This window comes from Barbus barbus, assembly GCF_936440315.1.
Source record: "Barbus barbus genome assembly, chromosome: 7".
Taxonomy (NCBI): Eukaryota; Metazoa; Chordata; class Actinopteri; order Cypriniformes; family Cyprinidae; genus Barbus; species Barbus barbus.
In genome coordinates this window covers 22,020,034-22,043,927 of record NC_136735.1, presented here as the reverse complement: position 1 = coordinate 22,043,927, position 23,894 = coordinate 22,020,034, and the positions used below count along the sequence as shown (strand labels likewise).

Here is a 23,894-nt window from a genome sequence, read left to right as displayed (position 1 = left end):
ACCCGGACGCATGCACGGACCGTGTGGACGCGGGGTACTGGTGTTTATATTACCGAAAGTGTGCGCTTGTGGTCCGCATTAAAGAGCACCCAAACCGCATAATTAGAATTTCGTAGCATTTTAAAGCTGATACTTTGTTTATTAAAAAGTAAGACAGCACAAAGCTTTTTGCGATTACTGGATGGCAAGTGCGCTTCAAATAACAGGAAGTCCATGCATTAACAGAACACAGCATATAGACTAAGATCTCGATAAGAAGAAGCCATATTAGTAATGATTATAAATGAGAATTGTTGACGATATTGCCAGTATCCACAGAGCTGACAGCTTTACCTGTTGAAGTTTGTTCAAGTTGTGCACGAAATAGACACGGCTTTTCTGCACTTGCACTTTGGGGCTGTTTACACCTGGTCACTTCATGCATTTTTTCCTGATCGGATAGCTATCTGATCCTGAAAAGACCAGGTGTAAATGCCGTCCTAAACGCATTCGAGACGGATATAAATCCAATCGCTCGAACCACTTCAGGAGGTGGTCTGGGCGAAATCGGACAAGTGTAAATGCATCTGGTTGTTGAAACCACATATGGTAATTTTACTCCTCCCATAATATTAAAATAATAGACGTGTGAGAGCGTTTTATAGGCTATATGGCATGTTATAGTCAGATATGACAGCGCAATGCAACAAGCATCACCGCGGATGAGTAGCGGAGTATTTCTTCAGCAAGCGACGCGCAAACTGAATGAACCTGAAAGTAAGTCGCAGATGCTCAACACACAATCTTCTTCATTAAAAGTAGCGAGACTAGCCTATCTTTCCAGTGCTGATGCCACGCGCTCTCTTGTTGCGGTCTCTGATATTGAAATTAGCTGATAATTAATAAAATTATCCATTGCTTTCATTGACGTGAACTCCGTTATATTTGCATATGAAGCGACAATTGAAGAACGGATTTATATCCGTTTTGCGAAGACACATTTATGTGGCCAAGTGTAAATGGGGAAACGTTTTAACAAATCATATAGATAACCGATCAGAGAAAATGTATGAAGTGACCAGGTGTAAACAGGCCCTTTCAGGTCTCTCTCACTTCGTTCACCAGACTGTGTGCGGCAGAGACGAGGCCTGTTTGAAACTCTTTTCCAGTAAAACTTTGATGCGCATCGTCTTATGTAAGTTTAATACGTGAACATAACAAAAGATGTGAGCGCAAAACAATCGGGAAAAAAGTCCTTTCATGCAAATTATATATAGTCGCCAGTGGCGACCTCAGCAAAAACTTCACTCGCAAATTAATATTTTTGGTCGCAAATGCGACCATTTTAGTCCCCAACAAACCCCAACAAGCTGGAAGAAGAAAACAAAACAATTATGCATGCTGCTGCTTTACAATAATATGCTTAAAATAATCCCTACAGGCAGAAGGAATATAAAAGATAAAACCCCCCAAAACGAACAGATCTATTGCCAAGACATATGTACTGCTGCTGCTACGGAGAGCTGTGAGACCATGTGTTTTGCTATCTAAGTGAGCCTGGGCCGGCTTTGCCGAATGGCTTAATGCTAGTGAACTATTGCTGTGTGTACCTGGTCGGTTGAACTAGTCACCCGAGTTAAATGTGTTTCTGGGCTAATAGAGCTACTTATTTAACTAATGACCTAAATAACTATGTGAGTCTGAGCCAATAGCTCAAACTTACCTAGGTAGAAACGTGCACTGTGTGCGTCATTAAGAAACAGGAATCGCACTGTATGCTGAAAGATGAAGTAACCCCCAGCAACCACCTGACTCAGGCTCGGGCGGCCTGAGCAAATCATTTTAAATTTGTCATTCAAGAGTTGTAATTATTTATTTTTTTCTCTCTTTAACATTCATCAATGTTACTGCAATGGAAATACTTACCTTTAACTTATTAATAAGCTAAAAAAATATTTGACAAAAGAATAAATCACTGTACACCAGTGTTAATTTTGGCAGGCATTTTTGATTTAGTCTTAGTCTTTATCTTGAGACGAAAATGCTTAATAGTCTTAGTCACATTTTAGTCATTTGAGTCTTTCATAGTTTTAGTCTAGTTTTAGTTGACGAAATTCATTGCATTTTTGTCAACTTTTAGCCATTACTTTTAGTCAAACTGCAGTTACCAACATTTATTTTGGTAGCTATTTTATATGTAGCATTCAAACAAAAATAGTCATTAATTCTTCTCTCTTTAGACCAAATCAATTAAGCTTAGTTATGAGAAATTTGAATCAAGGATTGAATTTGGAAAAACTGGAATAAATTTTCATTTTTTGGTAGAGATATAAATTAAACTAATTTTTCAGATACAGTAGGTTTACTTAACAAGTATACATTTAACATCTTTTGTTGGTTAACATTTATGACAGATAATTAGGAATGCTGTCCATTTAAGACGGAAGGTATGCATGTAATAGCCTACTGACATGCATTCAGTTTTCACCCACCTGTTTAAGCTCACTTAAACCATAACGGACTGTATTTCCGTGAGATACTCTACATGAGAGACATTTGGACTGCTGTGTGTGTATTTGAGCACTGAGAACTGATCACGCGCTGTATGACAACTGAAGAAGTGGAGCGTGCGCGAGAGAGAGCACTTCTATCAGCGCGTTTCCCCCTATCGCACCTTCACTGACTTTAAGTTAATCGACAATGAATTGTGACTCCCGGGAAAAACGGGACGTCTGGTCACCCACTCCCTAACCCTTCGGGTGCTGAGGCCATTGTTTCAGATCGCTAGTTCGCGTTTTGGTAGCCTATCCATCCATTGCGGCTGCCATACTGAGACTAGATATGCAAACGCACCTTATCCAATGACAGAGACGCACATTTTGAAAGACAAGACAGTTAACTTAGCCTATAGGATGTATTTTGAATGTCCGGTAGTCCTCAAATAACATTTTAGTCCCGTCTCGTCTTGTTAATGAAGACGCGCATAAATTTCGTCATAGTTTTTATCATCAGATATTAGTTTTAGCTCGTCAACGTCTCGTCTTAGTCACAGAAAAAAGGTTCGTTGACGAATATTTCTCGTCATCGTCAACGAAATTAACACTGCTTGCTATGCATGCTGCTGCTAATATTATTTCTAACCTTGCATCTGAATTTGATATGAATGCTATAAAATTGCTAACATTGTGATCTGAATAGCTATGCATACTGCTGAACAGAAGTACTTAGAATTGCTACTGCCCCTTTATTAAATAACCAATTAATGCTTATTTCGCTTTGAAAAGTTCTATAAACCCTATTGAATTGAATAGCAAAGTAATAAAATGCCTATTGCACTTTAAAGAGTTTATTTACCCTCCATGAGTTATCACTAAAATTACATGCAACTAAAGCGCTTTCTGCTTCCGCTGCTATAATAGCAACAATAATTGAATTGCCATGCAGACTGCTGCAAATATTTCTAACATTGCATGTTAATTTTGCTATGTGTACTGCTGCTATTAAAATTTACTAAACTAGCGATCTGAATAGCTATGCATACTGCTGCTACAGCTGCACAAAAGGTACTAAGAAGCCCATTTTAAATGAAACGCAAATGATGCCTATTCGCTTGAGTTCACATACCATCCATTTTTATATACCGAAACTTCAGCAAGTCACTTTGTATGAAAGCACCTGCAAAATGAATAAATGTAAATGTAAACTGTGGTCTACCTACTGCTGCTGCAACTAAACACATAATTTGATTTGCTATGCATACTGTTATTAATAATTTGCTAATAACACAATCTGAAATGATATGGATACTGCTGCTGGGTGGTGATGGCGCAGTGGATAAGACACATGCCTTTGGTGTGAGAGACCCGGGTTCAATCCACTGTGAGACACCAATGTGTCCCTGAGCAAGACACTTAACCCCCTAGTTGCTCCAGAGGCGTGCGACCTCTGACATATATAGCAATTGTAAGTCGCTTTGGATAAAAGCGTCAGCTAAATGAATAAATGTAAATGTAAATGAATAAATGCTACACTCCATGAAAGTACTAGAATTGCTATAGCACAAAATTCAATTACTATTTATTTTTAACATTAATAATCAACTCAAATTAAAAAATGTGTATGCAAACATGTCGATTGCACATAATGCAGTTTTTAAATTAATTTCTAAATTACACAATTTCTATTTGTTGTTGAAATATAATAATTTACACAGAGGCTGTCATAACATGTTTCATAAAATATCTATTTAAATATACATTAAATAATTAAGACATCACTAACAGGTAATGTAAATTTAATGAAGTATATAGACTAATATTTCTCAAGATGCTCTTCACTAGACTTAATTTCTCTAGCAAATAACGAGCTGTAGACACTGATGACTTACCTGAGCTAAATAAAATGCTACGTGACATGCCAAGCTGTTTTATTGACGTCTTTTCCGCAATTGAAACACTAATTGACTGATTAAATTAGATGTTCATTAAGTTATATTTCATGTTAAAACTAGTAATAAAGATGAAGGGATGATTGTGCTCCACGCTGCCGTTAGAACTGAGGCTTCTATACAGCGATCTGTCTCGCCACACATCAAAGAGTGCCAAAACGGCATTTGTTGTCTGAATTTCCTGAAAAAATGAAATTATTTGTTATATTTATTGATATTTATTGTATTAATTAGGGCACCCCCTAATATAATGGCAGGGGAAACACTGTCCTTCCATAAGGCAGCGCAGAAACAAATAATACAAACTCAAAGCCTAGTTCCTCAAATAAAAGTTGCAGACTTACTTTCTTCAGTAGAACACTAACGATTGTTTTTAGCTAAAACCATGGTCCTTGGTGACTCATGCAAGACAACTGGTGCCTGGCTTTGTATTTTCTGAAATGAAACAAGTGGTGTGTGTTAAAAACCGAACATTATTTACAAAAGTTTTGCCTGTAATTCAAAGTCTTAGGCAAGCAGTTCTGGAGCTCAAATGTTGTCACATAATGACATACAGTACTTGTCAAGTTTGTATCAATTATGATTTTTAAAGGGGTCATCAGATGCAAAATTCACAAACAATTTCATGTTGTTTGAACTGAAATGTCTCTTGGCAGTATGTGGACACAACCACCCTATAAATGACAAAAATCTCCCCAAATCTACCTAAATGAATCTATATTCGCGTGAATCATTTGTGATCCAGCTTCACCTACAGAAGAAGTGAGTGTAAGGTTTTTTTTACGAGTCTTTGCAAGTCATCTTTCCTAATAATGTGCTAGCTAGCAAGTCCCACGGCTAAATGCGGCTAAAGTTAACAGTTTCAGAGAACGGCTCGTCACCCCACGGAAGAGAGGGGCAGGGTGAGCAGAGCTCATTAGCATTTAAAGGGACATGCACCGAAATGGGTCTCTGTGAACAGAGCTGTTTTTGACAAGGTAAAACGGGTGCTGTTTTTAACTAAAGTATGTTATAGACTTTTCATTAAGACCCTAAAGAATCATATCAACTTGGGGAAAATCAGTATCTAATGACCCCTTTAAATGTTCACAATGAAATCTCTTCTGCTCACCAAGTGTCAAACAAGGGCCTTTCGCACTGCTTTAGTTCCAGAACTAAAAGTACAGTACTTGCGTGAACTATTTCCCAGTACCATTTAAAGGGTTGCATTCACACCGACAGTGGGTACCAAGAAGTGACTTAAGCCGGTCGACAGCGACGTCATTTGTACGCGGCGTAGAACGTAAACAAAGAAGAACAACGTTAACAACAGTAGGATGGAGAATGCTGTGATCGGACTTGTTTTTTTGTTGCGTCTCGCGGGTTTCACAATAATGGACATAGAATTCCGATGTATACGTCAAGCGATTGAAAGAATGGAAAGGAGGACTAAGAATCTCCAACGACAATTTGCAGTGTTACATTTCATTGAGGCTGATAAAAGCACAAAATGCCATAGAGGAAGTATTCAGGTAAGTGCCGTTTGTAAATAGACCCTACTCTGAAGTAAGAGTAGAGCTGGGCGATATATATAGCAAGCGATATATATATATCGCATGCGATACTATATATGCGATACATATATAGTACACTGATAAGCTACGCAATATCGCATTCATTATCGAAGGTGATATATCAGCGATAATGAAAGTGATATTGCGTAGCTTGTCAGTGAACTACAGCTCTGTGTATTAAATGCCGCTGCATTTGAAAACAGGTGATGGGAGATTTAGCGCTAATCAAGAAACCGGCTTTACTGAAGAGATGCGCATACATATCGCATGCAATATATCGCCCAGTCCTAAGTAGGAGCTAATTTAGTTCCTCTAAACGGAGTTCCGGGAACTAAAACCATTCCTAGTTCCCGCGGTGCGAACACGCCAAAAAGTGGGTAGTTCCGCAATTAGTTTGTGTACTATGAAAAGGTCCCTCGGTGTGAAAGGCCCTATAGTTTTACAATTTAAAATAACTTTGTAAAAGACATTTTAATATGTAATTTATTCCTGTGACGCAAAGCTGATTTCACAGTATCATTACTGAAAATCAGTATATTAGAATGATTTCTGAAGGCTCATGACACTGAAGACTGGAGTAATGATGCTGAAAATTCATCTTTGAGCACAGCAATAAATTACATCTTAACATATATTTAAAAGGAAACAATTTAATCCAAGTTGTAATATTTCACAACATCACTGTTTTACTGTATATGTGATCAAATAAATGCAGCCTTGGTGAACAAAAGATACTTCATTAAAAACATTTAAAAATCATGTTTCTGTATAATATACTGTATGAAAATCTGTAGAAAATCATGTGTGAACTGATGTCATTGTTGGAGGAAGGATGCATGTGCAGAAGGCAGTATACTCAGGAATAAATAAAATTGAACAACTTACACTGCCAAATAATACTGGTGCCTACAACCTGAAAGGCAAGAAAACAAAATGTAAATGTTTTTTTGTTTTTGGGAGGGGGGGGGCTTTTATGCCTTTTTGTATTAGATAGGACAGTTGAGAGCAGACAGAAAAGTATTGGGTGGAGAGAGGTGGGCGGGATCGGCAAAGGACCTAGAGACTGGAATCGAACTCAGGTCGCCATGAGCACAGTTGGCGCACTAACCACTAGGCTATCTTTGCCGACACAATGTCAAAATTTAATCCTCCATCAAAAACTTTCAAATTTAGCTAATGCATTATATCTATGATTGAGTACAAGAAAATTAATGTAGACCTGCCACAGTATCATACCAGAAAATCCAACCTTATTTTACAACACAAAAGCCATTTTCTATGAATGTGAGACTTCTGATTCAATAGCTACTACAGGCAAATATCTAGATGATTAACAAAGTACAGTAAATGGTACAACTATCTGCACTACAAACCAGTGTGTTATGAATACAATAATAAATTAATAAATTATGAAATACCGGTTTGCAGTATCAAACAGCATTTGTGTGATACTGCAATATCAGTGTTTTCCTGCTTTCTACATAAAAGAGTAAATGGCAGAGAAGCTGATTTTCCGGTGTTGTGCCGAAATCGGTGACCTAGCGAAAACTGACCAGGGATCGCTGTTCAGCAAATATTTGCGCGGGAGCACGCACACATTAGATCAGACAAGTGGTGCTGTAAAACACGTTTCATGTCTTAAGACTAAAGAAAACGGGACGAGCTAGATATTGTCACCAGCATCGAAATTCTTATACAGAAAACAATTTAAACATTAATGCTTGCTGTTGTCTACTAATGTGTTAGCCTACTACTAAGAATGGTTGTCTAAATGAAAACTTTAAATACTATCTTACAAGTGTTTTTTAAAGCCCTTAATATAAAGCTTGCCACATGTTTAGAACAAATTGGATTGTGCATTTCTCAGTCTCCACTATATAGAGTCGGTCTCCACTATATTTTTCATATGCGCTCGTATCAAACTACTGTATATCGCTATAAACGGTATTGCCTCATACCGTATCCCTTATAAAGAATATATCGATATATTTTATAAACTCAATATACCGTCCAGCCCTAACGCCAACACAGCGTGTACTTCACTCTCCCCTGCAGCGCTCTAATCCGCAAGTGTGTTTTAAACGTGAGGATTAACGCCCTCGTCTGCATGAGTTCATTCATTCATTCACGCTGCACTTTGATCTGCCAGTGTGTTTACATGTGAAGATCATCAGCACCCCTCATCTAATGAGCGGTTTGATCTTTTTAGTCGGATTAAGTGAGAATGCTGTCACCAATCATTATTATCATAGATAGCTTCAGACTAGACGATTTGGACTACGCCCACTCTGACGCCGCGTTCATGTTGCCAGAGCATTGAGTCTAGCAAAGCAAACTTTTTCAGAGAGGAAGAGGAGAGGAGTAGTCCTCGGCCGGAACTCCCTCAAAACAGCTCGCTTTCATCCTCCATGCCTCCGAACACCTCTGAATAGAGTTTTGTTCTCCATGGGTCATGCCTTACAGGTGCAATGCGTACCCAAATATTTTACTGCTGTGACAGCGGACCAAAGAGCAAATTTCCTCTTCACACTCTCTCACTCGCGAATTCAGGCGCGCCAAGCCTTCATTCACAAAAAATAGATCCTCTCACATCGCTGCTATCAGCCTGGCCAACCATACTGGACGCATCGAGTTGGGTTCTAATCACAATTCAACGAGGCTACTCATTTCAGTTCACTCGCAGGCTGCCTCGCTCTAGGGGTGTTATTCAAACTTCGGTCTCAGACAACAAAGCGAACAGCGAGTCAGATTTTACCTGAGTACTGGTTCTGACAGTGGATCTGAAAGATGCGCTCCCCATCACAGACAGTTCTTGAGATTCGCGTTTGAGGGAGTGGCCTAACAATATGCAGTCCTTCCATTTATGCAGTCCTTCTGAGACAGATGGGAATCCGCATTTGAACTACCTCGACGATTGGCTGGTTCTAGCCAGATCAGAATGGGAATTGGTCGCTCACAGAACGCAGTTGCTCAGCCACTTAGAGCACCTCGGGTTGAAGATCAACCTGCAGAAGAGTTATTTGTTGCCCAGACAGCAGGATGTCTTTCTGGGAACGACATTAGACTCTGCCCAAATGTGGACATGGAACATGCTGGAATGATCCCTGACCATTCAGCGATTGACAGCATTCTTCAAATCTGGGACGACATGTCCCTTGAAGGTTTTTCAGAAGTTGCTCGGTCTCGTGGCGGTCGCCGGCTCTGTAATATTTCTGGACCTGCTCTATAGGCGGCCACATTTGGCTCAAAGCCCGTGTTCCACCCCATGCCTGGAGCCTGGGATGGCTTCCTGTCAGGGTAGACCACCGCTGTATCAAGGCTGTGGCCCCCTGGGCAACCGCTCGCTTGTTTCAAACAGGAATGAGATTAGTCCTGACCTCCGGAAGGAAGGTAATCACAACGGACGCATCCAACTCAGGTTGGGGAGCCCTGTTGGAGGGCAATCTGGCATTCGGCTACTGGTCAGCCCTGGAGCAACGCCTGCATATCAACTGCCTAGAAATGTTGGCAGTTTTCTTAGCCCTGAAAACCTTCATTCCAGCCTTAAAAGGGCACCACGTCTTGGTCCGGTCAGAAAGCATGACGGTGGTGGCTCAATCACCAAGGCGGTCTGAGGTCACACATTCTTTACAAGATGGCTCGTCGCTTCCTTTTTTGGGCACAGAAAGAACTCCTCTCGTTACGGGCGGTTCGTGTGCCAGGCAGTTTGAACCTTGGTGCAGACATGCTGTCCAGGGGCAAGTTAGCCCTGGGCAAATGGGCGCTACACCCTCGAACGATTCAAGAGATCTGGTCAGTCTACAGGAGGGCAGAGGTCGACCTCTTTGCCTCAGAAGACAACTCTCACTGCCCAATATACTTCTCAATACAGCGAGATGCTCTGGCCCATGACTGGCCCAGTGCTCGCCTATACGCATTTCCCCCAATCGCCCCGATTCCTCAGGTCGTTAGGGAGACCAAGTGCTCTCTCATCCTAGTGGCCCCGCTCTGGAGGAACCAGGCCTGGTTCCCAGAGCTAGTGCTGCCCTCAGAAGCAGTGGCACATTCTGCTGAGGAGGGACCTTCTCTCGCAAGCGAAGGGCATTATTTGGCATCCCCGGCCGGAGCTGTGGAGCCTTCATGCATGGTGCCTCAACGGGAGCTTAATCAGCTCCCAGCGAGTGTAAGCAATATAATTTTGGAGGCGAGAGCGCCATCTACAGGTAGGGGTGTGTGATAAAAAAAAAAAAGATCTCTCTATGTTTTTTCAATAACAATAAGTAGACGATATTTTGCAGCGCGTGTTATTGTGTTGATGTGCGGTCAGTTCACATCAGTGATTAATCTTTTAATTTAAGTTTAAATAGATTTTTATCTTTAATAAAGCCATTGTTTCTAATAGTGTACATTTTGAGTCAAATTGTTACATTTAATCAGTCAATTAAGATAAGACATTTAGTCTGTTACCAAACAAACAAAACCAGTATCATCAAAATTAATCTTTGCAGAAGTTGCATCTAAAGTGGCATTTAGATGCATTTACACACCATTACATGCAGCTCAGAGAGACATGGAGTGCTTTAACCAGTTACAAATGCATAATTTTTTGACATTAAACAAAACATTGAATACTGATATTTAAAATTATTTTAAAAATGAAAATAGACTTTAAATGTGAAATTAAAACCACCAGTAGGTGGCAGAAAGTCACTGTTAATAAGTCAGTCATTACGACTGAACCAAATAATTTAAACAGTTGATTCATTCAGGAACGAAACACCGTCAGGTTGCTCAGAGACGCAAAACAGTGCTTTAGCTGTTTGGAATTATTTTTTGTCAGAGAAATGGAGCAAAAACAGGCAATATACTGTCTAAAACGTAAGTCTCTTAATATTAACTTATTTTTTATTGAGCTGTTGTATAAAAGCAATATAACATTTGTAATCATGCTTATTTTTGAAGACAATAATTGTGATTTTAACTATATGAAATGTAAATATAAACATTTTATGCCCCCATATCTTGAATTTTGTGATCATTCTTAATGCATTCTAATAGACCGAATCATGCAGTGAAAGAACGCACTCTAAATGCGCACATGCACTGTTTAACCCACTTCATCACCACGCTAATGTATGCATGCACTACGTAGGCGTTTTGTTCGGTTTTTGCAAAATACTCTATAAATGTCAAATTGCACATTGTTAAAACAACAATTACGATATTATCGCAGACGATATATAATCGCACACCCCTATCTACAAGATGCCTTTACAGCCTAAAACGGTTGGTCTTCCATAACTGGTGTTCTGCACGTTTGGACCCGATATCATGTGATGTGTCCCACATGTTGACCTTTTTGCAAGAGCTGCTGGATAAGAGGCGCGCCCCCTCCGTGCTCAAAGTGTATGTGGCAGCTCTCGAAGCTGGCCAGTCGATCGGTAGGAACGACCTGATCGTTAAGTTCTTCAGGGGTGCATGGAGGCACTCGCCCCCAGACCATGCCGTCTTGGGACTTGTCAATAGTCATGCGGGCCCTAAGAGGGCCCCCCTTCGAGCCGCTCAATTCGGCTGACTTGCAGCCCATAATTGCTTAAAACGACCCTCCTCCTAGTTTTGGTGTCGGTTAAACGAGTGAGTGATTTGAAAGCACTGTCAATCAGCACCTCATGTCTTGAGTTTGGACCTAATGACTAAAGTACACTCTTAGAAAAAAAAGGTTATTTGGGGTTCTATATAGAACCCTAGGATTCTTTACTCAACTCCAAAGAACCCTTTATGCCAAAAAGGTTCTGTATAAGGAGAAAAAACCCTTTTTGGAACAAAAGGGTTCTTTGGGCTAAACCATGCTTTTTATGTGCGTTTAAACATCAGGCTATTTAAAATTATTATGCTACATTATATTTGTGATTTTATTTCAATTTTACTTTGACACACCTTTATTCCAAAAAAAATAAACTTAATTCACACCTGCACTGAATCAACCTATTATTATACCAGCAAACTGATCAGGCAGAAATAGGCTACATGTGTTCTAGCAGTGTATAGCAATCTGGACGGTTTTATCTATTTATTAATAGGTACACGCTAGTCATCTATTTAATCAGCACACTAACATGATTACAAGTTCTAGTTATCATATGTCATGTAAGATGCCCTGCAGCTCTTTTATTGACAAGCAACATGCTCATATCGAGTTTCAGGGTATTCTAAAAGGCTATTCTTATAACTCATCCCTCCAAATAGATGCATAAAATGATCTTTGACATAAATAGCATTGAACGTGTATCTATGCGCTGATCAGTTGTCCCATCTCGCGAAGAGTGACCACTTAAAAGCGTGCGAGCACCACTGTTTAAACTTCAAGGGTTCATGGTGCGCTGACTGCGCTCAGCACTCGGGAGAACGACAGTTACATTGGTAAGTGAGAAAATTAATTAATTGACGTTTTTAGTTAGCCTAACGTTACACGTTTATTTCAAGAAGCTAGAAGAAAGGTAGTTTATCGCGTTGTCCAGGCCGGCGCAGTTCTCCGCCGGGAGGTTTGTCATTTTTAACATGAATCCCTAAGTTATATTTCAGTTTTTCTTTTTTAATAAATCTGCAAAAATGTCAACAATTCTGTGTTTTTCTGTCAATATGAGTGCTGCGTGTACATTAATGAGGAAAAAAATGAACTTAAATGATTTTAGCAAATGGCTGCAATATAACAAAGAGTGAAAACTTTAAGGGGGTACTTTCCGTACCCACTGTATCTACAGTCATACATATATGTTCAGTTCTATGTTACATGACAATAAATATTGTCAAAATGTTTTTGAATTGTACTGAATTAATTTGATTTGGCAGTGAGGTATTTATTACATGCAGATACAACTACTAGGTTACTTAAATATATAAGCCATCACACTAACTAGTTAGACATTATGATTTTCCGGACCTTTGCTTCACAAAATTTTCTCTAACTGGACCTCTTTAAATTTTAGTTAAATACCCCTGCCCTATAGGTATGAGGGCCCATTCCACAAGGGGGATGGCCTCCTCCTGGGCATGGTCGAGCAGAATTTCTATTGGTGAGATTTGTGCGGCCGTCGACTGGTGGTTAGGGCTGTATACCTTGGAGAACCTGGCGATACGATACATACCTCGATACACAGGTCACGATTCGATACGTACCTCGATACAGAGCTGTCTCGATACGATTTGATACAATGTGACACGATTCGATACGATTCAATAAAAATACATGGGCCAGAGCCAATTAGTTAATGCTGAACACATTTACTCAACAAACAGAACTCTGCATTTTTCTTCAATTTATTGAAGACAAAAGTGCATTATAACAAAGTGCATTTTGCTTAAATATTTGCAACTTTAAGTGCTCTGATTAATTGTACACAAATTGTATTCATCTGGAAATTACCACAAGTCAACATTTAACTTTCCAAGGGTACAGTCTGAGCTCACACAAGCACAAAATCTTCTTCTTATTATTCTTAACTTCTTATTAAATCTTCTTATAATTCTTTTTTGTGACACCATGTACTGCCATAACATATTTCACTATGAAATCACTTAAATGCTACATCTTGCTTTAACATTTTCCATGAGTTTTTTTTAAACTCGCGGGCGCCGCTGCGCCCCCTAATGGCTGGGCGGAGTATCGATACTAAGGGCTAGAATATCGATACTGTATCTTTTTTTATTATATCGGTATGTATCTAAGAATCGATATTTTGAGCACACCCCTACTGGTGGTCGCCGTCCACATTTGCCAGATTCTACAACTTGGACATCCCTGCCTTACAGGCACGAGTTCTTTCAGTTAAAGTACTTCTCTTACCCCTTGGGCAAAGCTGGTTATATTAGTGCTTCTCGGCTACTAGCTTAGGGCACAATGTGTTCATGTTCTTAGGGGTCCTTATTAGTGCTCCGAGACTGGGCTCGCAGAGAAGGATGACCTGTATCTGCTCATAGCGCGGCGTGATTGGATGCATTCCCCTTAGCGTTTCATGCAACGGGAGAGACCGTCGAAAGGGAACACAAGGGGGGGACCGTCGAAAGGGAACGAAAGGGTTTCTGACGTAACCTTGGTTCCCTGAGATAAGGGAACGAGCCTTGCGTCACTTGCCACGCTATAAGATGCACACGAATCAATGATTGTCGCTTCAGTCGGATGATCTGATGGCGCTCTGAACCGACTTACACTGCCCCCCAAAAGTTTGGAAACGCCCTAGAAAAGTGGGATTTTGGACAATATTGGCATGAATCCTTTTTCATTTGTGATAATTTTGCACTGATAAGGGACAACACAAAATACAAAAACATTTTATTACATAAACAGTTTATACATAGAAAAAAAAATTATTTTGATTCATCAAAATATCCACCATTAGCAGCTATTACAGCTCTGCATAATCTGGGCATCCGAGCTGTCAGTTTATTCAAACATTGACTTGATACTGTATATTACTCCAAGCCTCCTGCAGGATTGCCCAAAGATGATTCACACTGGTTGGACACTTCTTACGGACATCACAGTCTAGTTCTTCCCATAGTAGCTCAATTGGGTTGAGGTCGGGTGATTGGGGAGGCCATTCCATGACAGACATGATGCCAGCTGACTGTTTCCTCTCCAAATAGGATTTGCACAGCTTGGAAGTGTCATTGGTCATTGTCTTGTTGGAAGGTTTAGGAAGGTTTCCAAACTTTTGGAGGGCAGTGTAATATAGGGGTCAGACATACACTTTAGCCTCCCTTTCTGGCAGTCTAAAGTGCCATTGGTTTGTGCAGCTACACAAACGTAAACAAATCAGGCTTCAAAACAAAGTAAAACAGGAGTTTTCCCCTTAGCATTTCATGCAACGCTCATTCCCTTACCTCAGGGAACCGAGGTTACGTCAGTAACCGGACCATTTTACAGCACCGCTTGTCTGATCTAACACGTACATGCCACCACGCGAACATTTGCTGAACAGCGACCCCCTGGTCACAGTTTTCGCTAGGTCACCGATTTTGGCATGAAACCTGGGACACTTATTTAGGATTAGGAAACTAGCTGGACCAAACTGAAATACAAATCTTTTAAAATGATTTTAGCATATGAAAATTTTCTTTTCTAGCAGCTTCGCCTCAAATGTGACTTAGAAGTAAAGTCTGTTCACCGTTCATAATTCGCTGTCTCATACAAGCGTAACATGCTCTTCAGGCACCTATATGGCATTTAATTTTAATCGTTAGTACACTGATAGATGTACAACTGCTGCCATGTAAATCCAATTCATATTTCCCTTTTAAACCGGCATAAAAAAAAATAAAAATCACATCGCAGTATTCCTCTTCACACCGAATATAACTGGGTTTACAGTATACCATGGCAAGTCTACTATTACTCCATTAAAAAAAAAACAAAAAAAAAACACGTAAAAACATTTTTCAAAAGCCCTCTTAAAACACATTTAAAATATGTATTTAACACTTACTTTGAGACCCGTGATGGTTATCGTCAAAAAGTTAAGCGCAAAGATCCAACTTGCTGCAGAGATTTAGTGCTGTCCTCAGATTCAGTTCCCGCCTTCACCACGTGGTGGCTTCTTCTTTTTAGTTTAGGCATGTGTTTGGTAAAACAGCACGTGAGATGCATTACCGCCACCTTCTGCTTTGAAATTTCATTGGAGTAATACATTCTATCAATCCTGATACACTCAAAACTCACATCAGACGCACACACTAATGTTGAAACAATTAAAAAAATAAGTACAGTAAAATTATACATTTAGATGGTGCTTGATTCATCAACAAATAATTCAAATATATTAACACAAATACGTTTTAACTCGAAGACTAAAAAAAAAGTCTAACAAAAAGTATAACAGTGTAAAGCAGCAATCGCACTCGGGTGCGCACCAAAAGCGGACCAAACAAGCGTACCGAGACCTCCTTGAAGAGGTGGTCTCGGTACGCTTTCAAACGAACCCTGGAGCGGTTCGTTTGTGGTGAGAACGCGATCCGACCTCAAACAGACCCAACTGCAAAAAGAACTGCGCATTTTTGGACTAAACCAGCTGCCGTAGTCAGCTGCGCTGTGCATTATAGGATGAGGAAGTGTTTGTTGACAGTTTGCAGTTTAACATGGCAGGTCGCGGACAAACTTGGGATTGTGAGGAGGTGCGGAGCCTCAAAATAGCAGTGTGCTGTCTGCTGCATTTTACTCTTGTCTTTGTTTACTTCCGGGAGCACCGTTGGAATTTTCCCGCACGCTCTTTCTGACCAATCGAAAAGCAGTTTAGGGAATGCGCTCAAAGACGCATCTAGCCAACAAGTGAAGCGGATGTTGTCACGTGACTGCATTTTGGTTCGTTTCAGCTGGTTCGGACCAGAGCAAACAGTGTGGTGTGAAAAGGAACCAAAACGACTAAAAATAGCTACAATGTATAATTTTTTGCCTTTGGTCCGGACCAAATGAACCGAACTACAGATGTGAAAGCACCCTTAGTTCGGTTGAATCGCACTAGAGTTAGTTTTTCCTCTTGGTGCAGTTCGTTTGGGCAGGTGAGAATGCAGAAATCGCACTCGGGTGCGCACCAAAAGTGGACCAAATAAGCATACCGAGACCTCCTTGAAGAGGTGGTCTCGGTACGCTTTCAAACGAACCCTGGAGCAGTTCGTTTGTGGTGAGAACGCGATCCGACCTCAAACAGACCCAACTGCAAAAAGAACTGCGCATTTTTGGACTAAACCAGCTGCCGTAGTCAGCTGCGCTGTGCATTATAGGATGAGGAAGTGTTTGTTGACAGTTTGCATTTTAGCATGGCAGGTCGCGGACAAACTTGGGGCTGTGAGGAGGTGCGGAGCTTCATAGATATTTGTAATAATAATGTAATAGCAGTGTGCTGTCTGCTGCATTTTACTCCTGTCTGTGTTTACTTCCGGGGGGCACCGTCGAAATTTTCCCGCATGCTCTTTCTGACCAATCGAAAAGCAGTTTAGGGAATGCGTTCAAAGACACATCTAGCTGACAAGTGAAGCGGATGTTGTCATGTGACTGTATTTTGGTTCGTTTCAGTTGGTTCGGACCAGAGCAAACAATGTGGTGTGAAAAGGAAACAAAATGGCTAAAAATAGCTACAATGTATAATTTTTTGCCTTTGGTCCGGACCAAATGAACCGAACTACAGATGTGAAAGCACCCTAAGTTAACAGAACTTTTTTTTTTTTAATTAAGTTTACTCTACTTAATCTGTTGAATTACTTTGAATGCGTGGGTTTACACTACCCTTAGCTTCAAACCTAATTAAATACACATCATCCAGCTAATCAAGCCCTTCAGGATGCCTTCATGGTATGTGTGTTGGAAGAGGGTTGGAACTAAACTTTGCAGGTGTGTGGCCCTCCAGGAATTGAGTTTTGCACCCCTGATCTAACTGATATTGCCCGCAACCCACTGCACTTGGAGGATTCATTTTTAACTACAAACACAAATTAAAAAGAAGAACAACAAATATGTTCGGAAGACCGTTGGTTAACAAAGACGCCCTGAAAGGGGTTAAAGTTATTAATAAAACCTAACCTGGTGAAAAAATATTCATTTAATGTTATATTTTATCTGTAACAACACTGCAAACCTTTATAAAAATGCAAACAATGTGAGCAACGCACAGCAGAAAAACAGATGTTTGGCCATTTTCTGTTACGCATTATGCCCCCCAAAAAAGACAACCTACTACTGGCAAATCAACTAGGCTACTTGTTATTATGTTCAGTGCGTATCTGAAAATACAAATTCTTCCCATACACACTTAGAAAGTATCTTTTTTTTTTTCCTTTCACAAAAAGTTTAGATACCTTTAGGATAAAGTATATGTAGGTGAATTGGGAAGAAGCACTGGAATACCCCCAGCACTACTGATCAACTCCTTAGCAAGACCTTAAAATAATGTGTCAGATAAGAGACATTATGTCACATCTTAAGTCACTGTGGTCAACAAGGTTACAATTAGAAAATAGCTTGGTACTGATAATAATGGTATTAAAAATAATTCTGAAAGTTATTGGACGCCTAGTTAAAATACCAACTCGGAATGTGTAGAAGGGGGAAAAAAGTTTTTACGGGGGCATGCTTCAGGCTCAACCTCGTTTCTAATGCTACATTCAGTGCTATCGGAACTTTCGAAAATACAAGCTTCCTAGTCGGAAAGCAGACATGAACGGCCTTATATGGCCAATTTGCGACTAGGAAACTCGTATTTATGATAATTCCGATAGCACGTGAATGCAGCATAAATCCCTGATAGAACACGCACATCACAGAGACCTCTATTTTGACGCATACATTTACATCTGCAAGATGTATTTTTGCTCATCTGCAATACGTGACGTTTCCTATCGGATGTCAAATAGAATATTTATAATGTATGCAAAACATTACGTCTTAAAGATGTCTATCAGATGTTTGTACACAGCAGATGCTTTCCAGGTTAAGCGACCTTTAAGCAGACATCTTGCAATTCATATAGCTGGTTGGTTTTATTATTTGAATACTTCGCTGGTGATTATTTGATTGATTATTTAGCTGGTTTTGAAATACCAGCTAAATAATCATTATATAATTAGACCAGAAAACCCCAGCCCAAGAGAAGTACGTTCATGTAATTATTTATGCACCACGCTCTAAAAATAAGTTATTAGACTTTGCTTTACTAAAAACGTTACATGTTTTGTAAGCGTCTTACCAGGCGAATAAAGCCGAATCCTCTGTCTGGGTTGATGAACACCTCGTTTGCTTCGCCATATTTGGAAAACATCTTCTTGAAATCTTCCTCCGTCATATCTGATGGGAGATTACCAACAAACAGTCTGCACCGCTGAGTGAATGTTTTCTCCCCGGGTCTCCTAAAGTTCTTGAGGTTTAGAGTCATCTCTTGAGGCTCAGCGTTTGCAGGACTGGGGCCCCGTGGTGATGGAGCGGCAGGCTCCATCTTTTCACTGGGATCTGCAGGAGATTCCGTGGTGCTCTTTACATTCTGTGGGTGCGGGGATGTAGCACTATTTTGAATATTCACCAGTTTTAGGTTTCGGTTTGCCATTGCGCTGCAGCCTTAACTATGGTTAATACAACACCGGTTCTGATTTTAGCTCGCTTAATTAAAATCCCCGTACTATTATTTTGTATTATGGTCTATGGTAACCTACACTCAAACGAGCTTATGCAATTTCATAAAAGAAGAAGACTCCAGCCTCTGCATCTCTTCTTCTTCTTCTTCTTGGCGGTTTAATGGCGGATGGCATACAACTTTTAGGCCCATTGCCGCCACCTACTGATTAGGAGTCTGGGTCAGGATCATCATCTACCCTTGAAATCACTATATTCTACTTATATAAACCAATCCTTTAAATACCGCATTAAAATTTAAAGCACCTGATTTTTTTCAAATCAAATTTCTCTTTATTTTCCTTGAGGTCAGCAATCAGTATTTTATTGCTGTATCTTGGACATGTAAAACATGTTCTATATTTTCCTCCTGATTACAATATTTCTGGTTTCATGTCTCCCTATTCTATTAAAATAGCTATTAACAGCAATATTACCAAATCGTGAAACTTGAAATTATGGTTTCTTGAGATCTATTTCTTCCTGTTGCTCTATATTTACTGCTGCGGGTGTGTGTTCACGGTGTGTGTGCGTGTGTGTGAGTTCACTGCTGTGTGTGTGTGTGTGCACTAGGATGGGTTAAATGCAGAGTGCAAATTCCGAGTATGAGTAACCATACTTGGCCACATGTCACATCACTTTCACTTTTTTCACTTTTACTCTATATGTACCTACAATTCTTTGAATGCTATAAAACCTTCTCCGTTCTTTTTTTCTTCCTTGTTGTTTCTGCCACCTATTCTTCACATGTTGTTTGAGTAAACACTTCATTTTACTCTTAATATATTTTAACTGCATATGTCTTTCTTTGTTGCTTCCTTTGCACTTCCTTTTACTCCTACATGAGCTGGTACCCAACACAAAGCTACATTAATTCCCACCATCTGAATCCAATATACTGTTTGAAGAATTTCAATCAATATATCTGCTCTGCTCTCTGAATTACTTGTTTTTTGTGTGATCAAAATGAACTTGAATCAGAACATATCTTCATTGACCTCATTGGTTTATTTTCTTCCACCACTTGCAATACCAGTAAAATTGCAATCATTTCACAATGTATATGACAAATTATCTGTGATTATTTTACTGGCTTTGACTTTAACTTCTGGAATACTGAATGCCACACCTACTTTGTCTTACATATTTTTTGAGGCATCAGAATATATTTGAATATATCCATAATAATTTTCTTGAATGTACTTATGTGTTATTTGAGAATTTGGTTTTGACTCATCCTTATTTTCCTTACTTAATATCATGTCCACCGTAGGTTGATATTTTAACCACAGAGGGACTGTTGGCCATGGAACTGTTGGGCTTATTAGAATTTCACTAATTTCCATTTCTTTTACCTCTCTAGCTATTTCCCAACCAAAGCTTTTGATTCTTCCCTTTTTCCCAGAATGGTTTTATCCTTGCTGGGTGTTTTGATTGTGTCATACTCACCGAATATCTTAGTGACAGTACAATTCTTCTAAAGGCATTTCTCCCATTTCAATTTACCAAGCTGCAGTTGGTGTAGATCTCATCGCCCCCGCACATAATCTTAATGCCTTGTACTGAACTTTGTCCACCTCATTCAACACACTATTAGCAGCAGACTGATACACTATGCTAACATAATCAAATAAAGATCATATCAAACCCGTATACATACTTCTCAGAGCCATCCTCTCAGCCCCCCACTAAACATCTCATTATATTCAAGTCAAGTCAAGTCACCTTTATTTATATAGCGCTTTTAACTATGTAAATTGTGTCAAAGCAACTGGATAATATCAAAAAGGGAAAATAGTGTGTCAATAATGTAAAATGAAAAGATTTTTTAAAAAAAAAGATTTTCAGTTAAAAGCATTTCATTATTGAATTCGTCATCATCCAGCTCAGTTTCAGTTTAAATAGTGTCTTTGCAATCAGGTCGACGATATCGCTGGAAATGAAGTGTCCACAACTAAGCAAGCCAGACACGACAGCGACAAGGAACCAAAACTCCATCGGTGACAGAATGGAGAAAAAAACCTTGGGAGAAACCAGGTTCAGTCGGGGGGCCAGTTCTCCTCTGGCCAAACGAACCAGCTGTTCAATTCCAACTGCAGCAAAGTCAGATTGTAAGGGCTCAACTGGTTCCAGTGGTCTTTCCCGATGGTTGTCTAAGTGGGCCTCACTGGGGATCTGTCTCTGGCGCTCATCTCGGTGTCCTGGTCTCCGCTGAGGACATCTCTGGGTGCTGATCCACCATCTGATCTGGATACGGACTGGATCTGGTGACTGCAGTGACCATCTGGGCTGGATACGGACCGGATCGGATGGCGACGGTGACTGGAGATATGTCCCCGGGGCTCATCCAAGTGTCCGGCCTCCGCCGACGATTAGGGCCACATACATCATCTCCCAGCACCGATCCACCATCTGATCCGGACACGGACTGAGAAACAGAATAGAAACAGACAAATATTAGCGTAGATGCCATTCTTCTTATGATGTAACGAGTACATCATGTGTTATGGGGAGTGTTCCCGGTTCCGGTTGATCTAATTAATGCAGCCTAACAATCCTTTAACGGATTTGAATAATAGCAGTGTATTAGTGTGTTATGTGTAAGCCAGGTTAAAGAAATGTGTCTTTAATCTAGATTTAAACTGACAGAGTGTGTCTGCCTCCCGAACAGTATTAGGTAGATTGTTCCAGAGTTTGGGTGCTAAATAGGAAAATGATCTGCCGCCTGCAGTCGATTTTGATATTCTAGGTATTATCAAATGGCCAGAGTTTTGAGAACGCAGCAGACGTAGAGGACTATAATGTGATAAGAGCTCGCTCAAGTACTGAGGAGCTAAGCCATTCAGGGCTTTATAAGTAATTAACAAGATTTTAAAATCTATACAATGTTTGATGGGGAGCCAATGCAGTGTTGACAGAACCGGGCTAATATGGTCGTACTTCCGTACCGAGCTCTTATCTCAACCACGCAGACTTAAAGAGTGTGTTCCCAAAAATACACCAAAACATAGACTTTCCAACAAGGGGAAAAAATACTCTGGACTTTGTTTACACCACCCAGAAAGGAGCTTACAAGGCCCTCCCCCTCCCCCACCTCGGAGCCTCAGACCACATCACTGTCATGCTAATGCCTGCATACAGACCGCTCGTTAAAGTCATCAAACCAATACACAAACAGATAAAAGTGGGGCCGGAAGGGTCGTCAGAGGCACTTCAAGACTGACTGGAATATGTTTAAACAGGCTGCCACATACAACAACACTACAGACCTCCAAGAGTACTCAGAGACTGTCACTGCCTACATCACCGAGTGCATTGATGATGTAACGGTCACAAAGTCTATCAGTGTCAGGGTCAACCAGAAGCCGTGGCTGACAGGGGAGGTCTACAGACTTCTGAAGGCTCGGAACGCTGCCTTTAGAGCTGGAGATGAGGAGGGCCTGAAGCTAGACAGCTAGGGCCAACCTTTCCCGCGGCATCAGAGAGGCCAAGAGACAGTACTCCAGGAGGATAGCTCATCATTTCAGCGACAGCAGAGACACTCGGAGCCTGTGGCAGGTGATACAGACCATTACGGACTACAAGCCCCCACTACAGACCTGTGACAGCACCATCCCCCTGCTGAACGAGCTGAATACCTTCTTTGCTCGCTTTGAGGCACAAAACAGCACCACCGCACAGAAGACTCCACCTCCTCCCGACGACCAGGTGATGACGCTGTCCCCGGACAGTGTGAGGAGATCCCTCAGCAGGATCAATGCACGCAAAGCTCCGTATCCTGACAACATTCCTGGGCGTGTACTGAGAGACTGTGCAGTGGAACTCACTGATGTCTTCACAGACATTTTCAACATCTCGCTAAATCAGGCCGTTGTCCCCACACGCTTCAAAGCTACCACGATCATTCCAGTCCCGAAGAAGTCATCTCCATCCTGCTTCAATGACTACCGTCCAATCGAACTTACTCCTATCCTCATGAAGTGCTTTGAACGGCTAGTCATGCACCACATCAAGTCTGCCCCCCCCCTCCCTGGACCCCTTCCAGTTTGCATATAGGTCCAACCGCTCGATGATGCCATCGCCACTGCCCTCCACCCAGCCCTCACACATCTGGACAAAAAAGACTCATATGTCAGGATGCTGTTCATAGACTTCAGTTCAGCATTCAACACAATCATCCCTCAACAGCTCACTCACAAATTGGTCCAGCTGGGGCTCAACACCTCTCTGTGCAACTAGCTGTTGGACTTCCTGACCGGGAGACCTCAGGCAGTACGGGTCGGCATTAACACATCCAGCACCATCACACTGAACACTGGGGCCCCCCAAGGATGTGTGCTAAGCCCCCTCCTCTTCACTCTGCTGACCCACGACTGCACACCGTCACACAACTCCAACCTTTTCATTAAGTTTGCGGATGACACGACTGTGGTGGGTCTCATTAGCAACAGAGATGAGACAAACTACAGGAGCGAGGTGAGCCGCCTGGCCGGGTGGTGCAGTGACCACAATCTCTCTCTGAATGTGGAGAAGACGAAGGAGATTGTTGTTGACTTCAGGAGAGTACACACTCAGCATGCCCCTCTGACCATCAACGGTGCGACTGTGAAGAGAGTGAGCAGCACCAAGTTCCTGGGTGTGCACATCACAGAGGACCTCTCCTGGACTAACAACACTGTAGCACTGGCCAAGAAAGCACAGCAGCATCTCTACTTCCTCCGCAAACTTAGATGAGCCAGAGCCCCGGCCCCCATCATGTGCACCTTCTACAGAGGCACCATCGAGA

General features: G+C 41.0%; 1 protein-coding gene across 5 annotated transcripts in view; it reads right to left on the bottom strand.

Moving 5' to 3' along the window:
- The window catches only part of pspc1 (paraspeckle component 1), a 94,881-nt gene extending 75,645 nt beyond the window's left edge, over nt 1-19,236 (bottom strand). For all 5 annotated transcript variants that reach the window (XM_079421737.1, XM_079421740.1, XM_079421739.1 and 2 more), the window contains exon 1: nt 18,690-19,236. In XM_079421737.1, coding sequence (XP_079277863.1) covers nt 18,690-19,043 — 354 coding nt within the window. In that variant the 5' untranslated portion in view covers nt 19,044-19,236. The remainder of the gene's footprint in view (nt 1-18,689) is intronic.
- Nucleotides 19,237-23,894: the final 4,658 nt, after the last annotated feature.